Genomic DNA, 11,126 nt, shown 5'->3' with positions numbered 1-11,126 from the left:
TCCGACGGGAGTAAACCCATGAATCACGGAATCTACAAATAATATTATTCAACAAAGAATCAGGAAATCAATTAAAACAATTATGTTAAATAAGTATGATAGATCGAAGATTAACTTACCTTTTCATCAAGGAAGAGAACCGTGATTCCCACAAACTCCCTGTCTTTCTTGAAGCTCAGGGAATCCCATAAGCGGAGGAAGCCAGAGGCTATGCTCTGACTACTACGACCAAGACAGAGAGACTCGAAGGTTGAGTGACGGACGCCGGGACGCTGGTTTGAGGAACTAGAGAGGCAAAGAGAAACATTTTCTAGAAGATGGTTAAAGCTAAGAGGAATCAATGAGTTTTGTGGAGATGCAGATTGGGTTCATCAAAGATGAGAATCATATATATATATGGTTTACAGAGGGCTACAAATCAGGAACATTTATGATAAAGCGATTTAAGATGGGGACATGATAAAGAGTTTACCGGTGAAAAAATAGATTACGAACACACACGGCACAACTCTGTTACTCAGACTTGTTTGAGACAATGATGAAAAGAATCCGAACTCGTGTTAAACGACAACAATTTACAATATAGGAAAACCATAATCGTTGCAAACTTAAGTTTTTTTTATATAACGTGATGAACCCCATTTAAAAATGAAACCCATAATACACTTGTAGGCCCGACCCTCAGAGGAAGCTGAAGAAGCAAGAGCTTCTGACCTTCATAAATATATATTAGGTTCAGTCATCAATGTATAAAGTATCATTTAGCTTAGTGGTATAAATGTTGGTGTTTATATCTTAATAACCCGGGTTCGAGCTATGGACTTGACACTTTTTCACGCTTTTTAAAAGTGAGACCCACAAAACGCTGATGTGGCGCGCTGAGAAGTGAGTAAAAACTCAACTATTATAATATAGATTCGGTACCGTACGTAATGGTTGAGTAATGAGAGTAACGATTTATTTGGTTAAGCTTCAGTATTGGTTTCGAATTATATAAGGTAGGTGTGGTTAATAATAATTTATTTGAGACTGAGCATGTGGAATGATTTAAGAAACGTGAGTAGCGATTTTATCTGTTTAGGAAATTAATGTGATAGCAAAATGTAAGACTATAGTGTTTTGATGAGTGGCATAGCTTGGTAATTATTGTGGAAAAGTCAGGGTTAAATACAAAATGTACTCCTGTTTTAATAGTTTAGATTATCCCCTCCCCAATTTAATTTTAATCTTTCAATTGGTTATTTAGTTTCAAGTTAGTTATAACATAAAAAAATATGATTGGATCAGATGATCAAAGATCAATATATGATCTACTTCTATTATTTATAATACCTTTGCATCATTTCTAATTATTTGATATAATAGATATAGTAAAAATATTGTTAGCTATTTTATTTTAATATTATTATATATTGACATATTTTTCGTAGGAAATATATATTTTTAAAATATAAATTTATGTTATTAAAGAAAAAATAATAAGGGAAGTTATTTCTTATTATTTAAAATATTATTTATTATTTAAAATATTATAAGTGCAAAAGGAAACAAAAAAATAAAATAAAAATTTTAGTATTGGTATTGTCCATAATATTTTTAATTCGTTAAGGATACCAGTAATTAACTATTTCAATAATTAATATGAGAACGACACATGAAATTGACTTATAATATTATAGATGTTATTACTTTTTGTGACACGAAGACCACAATACATTGGGAATTTTTGTATGGATTCCCATCCTTAAATACAAAGTACACACAAAAAGAATGACCAGTTCAAGATTTCATACAAGTACTGCATCCCATACTAATGCAAAGATATAAATACTTATGAACTAACTAAATGGTAATAATTAATTGAATTTTCTTTATTGCTTATAAAATTTATCTCATTTTACAATTTTATGTATACGAAAAAATAAAAAAATTTATTAAAAATAATAATATGGTGTTTTAGTTATACGTGCAAATTTATATTAAAATATGAACGGTTCACTTATTTATTTTTGGTGTACATCAAGTTGCAGCTAGTCTTCAAAGTTAAATTAGAACTGGTTTGAGTTTTAAATAGATAAAATCGGATTAATTTTGTTAAAATGAATTGTGTCCTGAATATTTTTTAGTTTTGTAAAATATGCTTTCTTAATTGTTTTATATTTTCTTATATAGTGTTTTGAGAAAAGTATGAAAAATAAACTAAAGTGGTATCAGTTTTTAGCCAAGTTTAGTTTGGATTAACTAATAATTATCCCCCAATTTAATTTTAATCTTTCAATTGGTTATTTAGTTTCAAGTTAGTTATAACATAAAAAAATATGATTGGATCAGATGATCAAAGATCAATATATGATCTACTTCTATTATTTATAATACCTTTGCATCATTTCTAATTATTTGATATAATAGATATATTAAAAATATTGTTAACTATTTTATTTTAATATTATTATATATTGACATATTTTTCTTAGGAAATATTTTTTTAATATAAATTTATGTTATTAAAGAAAAATAATAATAGGGGAAGTTATTTCTTATTATTTAAAATATTATAAGTGCAAAAGGAAACAAAAAATAAAATAAAAATCTTAGTAATGGTATTGTCCATAATATTTTTAATTTATTAAGGATAACTATAATTAACTATTTTAAAATTAATATGAGAACGACTCATAAAATTGACTTATAATATTATAGATGTTATTACTTTTTGTGACACGAAGACCACAATACATCGGGAATTTTTTTATGGATTCCCAACAGTTTGTGGTTTCGGATCGAATCCTGATACTTCATTGAAAAGCCAAGACGGATTCCAGAAGAATTTTTAGACGGATTCCAGATAGATTTTTCTGACGAGAAATTTTAATACCTTATTCCAAACACTTCGTCTTCCCCATTCGACTCTCTCTCTCTCTCTCTCTCTCTCTCTCTCTCTCTCTCTCTCAAAAAGCATGAAACTCTCCTCTGTTCCCATTCTCTCCCAAAATCATCTCCATTTTTAATGATATTGTTAGATCATGTTATATTGTAGATTTTACTGATTTGGAAATTAGTTTTAACTATTTACACTTTCGTATATATGATTAACTATCTGTGATTTTACTTATTATTTAGAGTTTGAGAGACAATAGAATTTCTAAACTGGTTTGGGAGTGTATGTTCAGTAATCAGTTGATTATGTCTTTTCAATACTATTTGGAACTTGTTATATTTGCTTATGTGTGTTTTGTTTTTGAACCATGAAAGGTTGTTGAATTAAAGTTTTTTGTATTTCGCATATTTATTTGGTTATGTATGATTTTAAGTTTTGTTCGAATGAAATGAGTACTTTTTAGGTTTTATGCGTACTTTTTGTAATTTGGATATACATACCCAAAAAATCTCGAATCAGTTTTTTTTTTTAATAGTTTGAATACAAAGGAACCAAATCGAGTTAGGGCATGATTAACCTCAGTCTCTTAGCCGGAGTTCTTAATTCATGATTTGACATTTTTTTTTTTTACACTTTTCAGCTAAGAGACGGCTCTTATATCTCTTATTTAAGAGACGGTTCTTAACTTTTTTTAGTTAAAATCTAAGAAAAGTTAAGAACCGTCTTTTAACCGAAAGTAAAAACCCAGTTAAGAGACCGGAGTTAATCATGGTCTTAGAATCGACAATATTGGAGTTTCCCCGGTTCTTAAAAGCCACACCCCTACTAACCTGAACTGATCAGAATCAATTTCTTTGTGGTTCCTATTTGACTACTAGAAGTGAAAAACTGAATAATCTGAAATCTGAATTAATCGAACTGAACACAGATCAGAATCAAATGCGCGTGCCTAGATTAAAAAAATCTCTATGTAAAAAAATATGTTTGTTTGAAAAAAAAGAATCTAAAGGAAAATAATCAATAACTACCAGAAATAGTCAAAGACTGCATACCACAACTTCAAGTTTTTGACGAGTGGGGACCACCTCCACAGAAAGGTAATCGCCACAACCTATCACAAAAAATGTTTAATTTGATATACTTATAATTTTGTTATTATGCAAAATTTAAATGCTAAATAAAATTATTATTTTAAAATATAGTTGTTGATTATTTTGGCTCTAACAAAGCGTTATTTTAATGATATGAAAAAATCGACAAAATATAAACATTAATGGCATTAATTGAGTTTCTGCAAAATATGAATCACGGTTAATTAAAAATATCAAAATTTAATATTGGGTCAAATATTTATCGTTTCTAAAACTCTATTGATTTTTTCTTTTCAAATTTTTAATTCAAATAATTTAGTATATTATGTAAACGAATAAATAAAATTCAAAAATATAAATAAAAGGAGAAAAATTGTAATGACCAACTAATTAAAAATTACTCCATCTGTTTATATTTAAGTGTCGTTTTGGGTTTATGCACACAGATTAAGAAAGCAATTAATTTTATATATTTCCTATATAAAAATATAATTATCTATACACCTAACTATATTTCAACCAATATGAAAATAAATTGTTAAATAAAATTAATAAACTTTGCATTGAAAGTTGAAAACGACACTTATTTTGTAACGAAAAAAATTCTCTACAACGACACTTAATATGAAACGGAGGGAGTACAAAATACGAATGCCAATTAATTCAGTCTCCCCAAATTTTGATATACCATTTCTAAGACTAAAAATATTTACTTTTCAATGTTTGAATTCATATTACTTCTATGTTTAATAAGGTAGTATTAATTTAGTTGTAGTCAATAATCAATAGGATATTAATATAAGGACGATAGTGAAGTAACTCCAAAACAAATAAAGAGCATTCAGTACTCTCTCTCTCTCATAAAAACACAGCCAATGACCTTCTCGTGGTCTTCTGTGCCATAAAAATCATTATATACATTCAAACACCAATCTGGCGCCACACACACATACTCTCTTCCTCTCTCTCCTTGTATGAGTGGTGAGATGGTTATCCCTATAAGGTGCAGCATCGAACCATCTGCAACATTTTGACTCGTTTTCTTTTGTGTGTTTTCCAGCAAGTGTCTCTTCTTCACTCGCTCTTTCCTTTTTCAATCTCCCCAACGACCCTCTCTTCCATTCATAACTCTTTCTCTCTCCGGGAAAAATGGATAACTTCTTGCCCTTTTCCTCTTCTAACGCAAACTCTGTCGAAGAACTCTCAATGGATCTTAACAACAATCGCTCACGCTTATCAACGTTCCCTACTTATGATCATCATCATCAGGCGCAGCATCACTCGTTGCAACCCTACTCATACGTTGCATGTCCTGTGGATCAGACGGCGGCTATGAATCCTCAGATCTCGGTTATACAAACCGGAAGTGAGTTCGGTTCTCTGGTTTGTAATCCCGGTTTCAGACAAGCAAGAGGTGGATTCCTTGATCCACACACGACTAAGATGGCCAGGATCAACAGAAAGAAAGCGATGATAAGATCAAGAAACAATTCTAGCCCTAACTCTAGTTCGAATGAGCTGGTTGGTTCAAGGAGACAAGTGGTTCTTACCATGAAAAATAATGCCGAGATTGCAGCAAGGAAAGATCTCTATCGATATTCCTCATTCGATAACAAGGTTTGTTCCACATATTAGATATTTTAGATTTTATATATATATAAAACTTGATCAAACGTTTTGGATTTTGTGGTTGACTGTAGAAGCTTAGGGTTTTGCTGGTGAAACACTTGAAGAACAGCGATGTTGGATCACTTGGGAGGATCGTTCTACCAAAGGTGTGTAAATTCTTACAATTCTTTTATCCATCGTTTTCGTTAAGGTATAAAGATAAAATAAATTTTATAGGTAAAACATTAATATGAAATAGTTAACTTTAATATGAAATAGTTATCAGTCACGTAACTACGAAATTTGAAACCTCAATTCCATGGAAATTTTTTAGAAAAGTAATATGGTTTCAGGATTTGGCTGACCCCTTTTTCAAAGAAGGTTTGTGGAACAAAAGTACATAAGTCATTGCGGCCACAAACTCTCATTAAGAAATTTCACTGAGATTTATTTCTAACATTTCATTCCACATTTAAAATATAGTAGTAGTATATTTAGCGATTTCATTGTTTAACCAATTACAAGTTCAGTCTCTAAAAACAACACGGAAAACAAGGGGAATATGAAACATGACAACAAAATGTAGAATGTAGTAAAGTTGTTTATAGTATTTGTGTTTGTTCAAGTACGAATTTTTATGACATTTTTATAGTTTTTTAGTTTAGGAAGAATATGGATTGTTTGTAAATTCTAACTAAACTGATTTATTTAAAGATATCTGGAGTTTGAAGGATTACAAATTCTTCAAGTTTTGGAGTGAAAAAATGTAAATAGATTCAATATAGTTTCCTTTTAGTAACCAATAATGAAAAAACATGAGTGAAAGAACATGAGAAATAATCAATTTTATTCTACTAGATAAAGTGAAACTGTTTAAATGAATTTATTCCAAAATGATGCTGAAGAAAAATAAAGTCGTCTATTTGCCTTTCCTAATTAATTGCCTCTTAAATGGTATACCTCGAAATCATTATGGGAAAGTATCAAGAAACAAAAAAAAAACAATTTGGAAAAAAGGTTCAACGATATTACTTGATAGTTATATTGAAACAAATTATAATTGTGTCTCTTATCTGTCTTAATTAAAACAGTAAAAAAGTCATTTTTCGATAAGAAAAGTCATTAAATAATCCCTTAAATAAGTCATGGCTTTGGAACGCAGAGAGAAGCTGAAGGGAATCTTCCGGAGCTATCTACTAAAGAAGGAATGATAGTAGAGATGAGAGATGCGGACTCTATGCAGAATTGGTCTTTCAAATACAAGTTAAGTGTCGTTTTCATCTCTTATATGAACTCAATTATATTCACAAGCAATTTCTTAATCGTTTTATTTTACCAATGGGGTTATACTAACAATCTTTTAAGCTCACTTTTTGATGAATTCAAGTTAGAATTTTTATCAATGTCAATTTAATGTTATACTTAAAAAAGCTTGCATCACTGTGAACATAGGTTCTGGTCCAATAACAAGAGCAGAATGTATGTCCTTGAAAACACAGGTAATTAAGGAGCTACTATATTCTTTTAAAAGTATACTACTTATTTAAACTATTTTATTATAATATGTTTTTCCTTTTGTCTTAAAAATTAAAGGAGAATTTGTGGCTGAAAAAAGAGTTGAGATTGGAGATTTTTTAACAATCTACGAGGACGAAAGCAAGAATCTCGTGAGCTCTCTTATTAACTCTCTTTTCTTGTTTTATTTTGAAAAAGACAAAACTCTTAAATAAACAAATAATGATTGATTAGCAGTCCGAAATTGGAAATTTAAAAAGTGAGTCATTAAATTGTGTTTGTTAAGCATCCAGACAAATATTTATTGCCTTTTTGACCTTTTCTGTCGATGATAGCTGTCCGTATGAGGAAGGTACTATAAGAATTTCAAACCCTAGTTTTAATATACTACTGAAAATCGATTCTTTATTCTTTTCTTTTTTTGCTAAACTGAAAATTAAAGACATGATATATTTTTTCAAAAAAGACGTGAAATATATGAGGGTGACTAGTATTAATTTAAATTTTATGTTTAATAAAATGCTTCTTCTATTTACTCATATTTTTATTCTTTGCTAAGTAGGGAATGATGTAATATGTTTTTCTCTAAAAAGTTGTTCTTTTTAACAGCCAATTTGTTTGGTTTGACTACATAAAGTCTATGTTGACACAAAAAAAGCCTACATAAACTCTACCAAATTAACAAACTGTTTTTAGGATTTGGTTTCATATCAGAAATAATTTCTTTTAGAAAAATACTATTTTTATTTATCTAAATTTTGTCAATTTTGAAGATAATTTATTTCCCCATTATTTTCGACCAAGTAAAAATTTAATAAAAAAATTTAGTATACTATTTTCAAGTTATCCTCACAAAATACTTTTTATTAGCATAATATAATGTGCGAAATTTAGTTCATACGTACTTGAATTTTATAACTAAGACAAATTATTTTGTAATTAGAAACCTGTAAATGTCATGTTGGCATTTAACTGAGTAGGAGTAGTGTTTTGGTTCAAAAACATGGAACTTATTTACTACTCTACAGTTTTTCATAGGTTATTTAATTTTCGTTTGGATATTAAATAATCTAATATTTATAACATTTAAATCTCCTAACTTTGTCAGTTGTTAATTATTTATAAATTCAGCCAATTGCTAAGACACCTTATATATGCATGTTTTGTTTGTTTGGTCGTACTACAGTACTTCTCCATAAGAAAGCACGCAGACAAACCAAATGAAGGAAGAGAAGATGAGTCGATGGAAGCCAACGACATGAACTTCTACGAAGATATTGCGTTTGATTTCATACCAAAAGATGAAGACGAAGATTCTATTGCAATGCTCATCGGAAATCTAAATGATCACTATCCCAACCCAAACAATCTTATGGACCTCCCAATCGATCTTCATCAGCATCATCAAGCCACCTCCTCGTTGCCACCTGTGGATTACATGACCAATCCTCAGTATAGTGGTTCCTCCAATGATCACATGAGCTTTAACGACTTCGTATGGTGATGCGATTGAAGTTGATATAGCTATATACAAGTGGTATAAAAATTTAAAAAGAAAAGAGTATCGCTCATCATATTCATATCTATCTATTGATAAAGTATTTTTGCCAATCTATTATTTACGAAAAATAATATTTGCGCTCGTTTCAGTTTTAGTTACATATATAAGTTTCATTTGGGTTTTATAACTCATAAGAGATAATAGACGAAATATAATTCAGGAATTAATTAAAAAAAAACAATACTTGGGTTCATCCCTATGATGAATCGTTAAATTCACCTCGCTTTTTATAATCAACCAAAGTGTCACGTAAGATTAATTAAAAAGACAATAATTTTTTTTTAAAATGGCTGAAAAATTCAGCACTGGCGTTAATGCCGTCGACAAAACCCGAAATTCTAAAAATCTAAAATCTAAACCTTAAACCTCAAATCCTAAACTCTAAAACTAAAACTCTAAATTCTAAACTCTAAGCCCTAATTCATAAACCTAAAATCCAAAACTTTAAACCATAAACCCTAAATCTTAAACTCTAAACCCAAAATCCTAAACTCTAAACCCAAAGCTTTAAACCATAAATCTTAAACCATCAATCCTAAACCCTAAACCATAAATCTTAAACCCTAATCTCTAAACCTTAAATCATAAATCATAAACCCTAAACCCAAAACTCTAAAACTCTAAACTATAAACTCGAACCCTGATCAAGTGATGGATTTAGGGTTTAATTTAGAGTTGTGTTTTGGGTTTATGGTTTAGAATTTAGGATTTAGGGTTAGAGTTTTGGGTTTAGGGTTTAGGAATTTGGGTTTAGAGTTTAGGGTTTAGGATTTTGGGTTTAGAGTTTAGGATTTAGAGTTTTGGGTTTAGGGTTTAAGATTTGGGGTTTAAAATTTAGGTTTTAGATTTAGGGTTTAGATTTTAAATTTTTAGAGTTCTAGATTTTGCAGACGGCTTTAACGTCGGTGTTGTTTTTCTCAGCCAAGGTGAATTTAACCATTCATTAGGGGGGGGGGGGGTGAACGTAAGTATTGTTCAAAACGAATTGTTCAAAACGAAATCAACAATAGTTGATCGACTAAGTAATAGATAAATATTTCTATTTGCAACATTTATAACAATGTAACTATGTATTTAGTTACTAGGTGATTAGTCTCAGCATGCATTCATAATCATTACAAAATTATTTATTAATATCATTATTAATTTATAGACCATCATTATAAGTTATTGTTTGTGCTCTCAACGTCTCAAAACTTATGACAGATCCGGTGCTATAGTTAAAAAAGATCACAAACATTTTAGGTCCATTTCAAAACCTCGTTTAAATATGGGTCATTTTGGTGTTACAAACAAAAACAAATATGGGCTCTTTAAAGTCTCACGTGCATTTTTAAACAATCACTGTTCTCCTTCGTCAAAAGGACAAAACCTAATTTTTTTGTTTCAGACTGTTCTTCTTCACCCGCTGTTATGTTACGTTTCCAGAGATATTTTTTTCTTCTAAATTTTGGGCCCTTTTTTTATAAGAAAAGTTAAGTAAAATTTTAGGACCCTGTGCATTTGCACCGTCCGCACATGCCTAAAGTCGGCACTGCCCTCAAATAGTTTAAACAAACATCACATTATTGATATATGAAAAAGTTGTTCATCAAAATATATATTCTTATTATTGTTTTAAAAATTTTGCAATCATGTATTATACATATTTTGAAAAGTTTGTTACTGTATTAAATTCTTAGAAACTCTCATGTATTATAAATATTTTGATTTTTTCGCAATTGCTTTAATTTTTTTAGAAAGTTTCATGTATTAATATATTGAAAATATTTGTATACGTACACTACATTCAATTTAATATTTAACTATGCATCTATTTATATCTTAATTTCTATTTTTATTTATGAAAAATTGGATAGTAACAAAGTATATGTAAGAATTATTTTTTTTATTTTTAAAAATATTTTTCTATTTTTCCACAATTTTAACTGTATTAATTTATAATCAATTATCTAACAAAATAAATAATTTAGTTATTCATTAAAGTTAACCTAGATTTTAACCGCTCTAGCTTTTACGTGAGAGTTCGGATCGAAAAAATTATTTTGTAAATAATAATATAGATTTGTCAAGACCGTATATATATAAATAAAAAGTGATTTTCTGATTAATTAGATAAGCACGTCTGAAACTCTGATCCAAACCCTAACCGATATACAGTATCTAAGCCCAGCCCTTTTAGTCCTATAATAGACTGTACTACTTACCCAAGACTTTTAACTCTAGTATGAGTCTAAGAACCTAAAACGGAGCCCAGATAAGTAGCCATAGCAATAGTTTAAAAGCATTTTTTTTTATTGCTACGAGGTAGGCCTGGACGTTCGGGTATCCGTTGGCATTCGGATCGGATTTTTCGAGTTTCGGTTCTCTTTTATAACACCTCCTAGGTCCCATTCTAGTAAATTTGCAAGTACGAGTCGGGTTCAGATATAACACATCGGGTTCAGATCGGTTTTGTATCACATCATAGAAC

The 11,126-nt window shown here is 29.6% G+C and overlaps 1 protein-coding gene across 1 annotated transcript; it reads left to right on the top strand.

Moving 5' to 3' along the window:
• The first annotated feature begins 4,899 nt into the window (after positions 1-4,899).
• LOC106294123 (B3 domain-containing transcription factor LEC2) lies at positions 4,900-8,596 on the top strand. The gene is made up of 6 exons (XM_013729726.1): positions 4,900-5,586; positions 5,670-5,744; positions 6,740-6,840; positions 7,030-7,076; positions 7,171-7,244; positions 8,279-8,596. Exons 1-6 carry the CDS (start codon positions 5,119-5,121, stop codon positions 8,594-8,596), a joined length of 1,083 nt encoding a protein of 360 aa, XP_013585180.1. The 5' UTR covers positions 4,900-5,118.
• Positions 8,597-11,126: the final 2,530 nt, after the last annotated feature.

The sequence above is a fragment of the Brassica oleracea genome, chromosome C5 (genome assembly GCF_000695525.1).
Source record: "Brassica oleracea var. oleracea cultivar TO1000 chromosome C5, BOL, whole genome shotgun sequence".
NCBI lineage: Eukaryota > Viridiplantae > Streptophyta > Magnoliopsida > Brassicales > Brassicaceae > Brassica > Brassica oleracea.
This window is presented reverse-complemented; position numbering and strand designations above follow the sequence as displayed.

What these genes read in the sequence shown, in the direction of transcription:
- LOC106294123 (XM_013729726.1), top strand. Translation starts at nt 5,119, where the DNA reads ATGGATAACTTCTTGCCCTTTTCCTCTTCTAACGCAAACTCTGTCGAA. An exon ending in GGAGGATCGTTCTACCAAAG is followed by an intron (nt 5,745 to 6,739) that starts GTGTGTAAATTC and finishes TTTGGAACGCAG; the next exon opens with AGAGAAGCTGAAGGGAATCT. An exon ending in GTATGTCCTTGAAAACACAG is followed by an intron (nt 7,077 to 7,170) that starts GTAATTAAGGAG and finishes TAAAAATTAAAG; the next exon opens with GAGAATTTGTGGCTGAAAAA.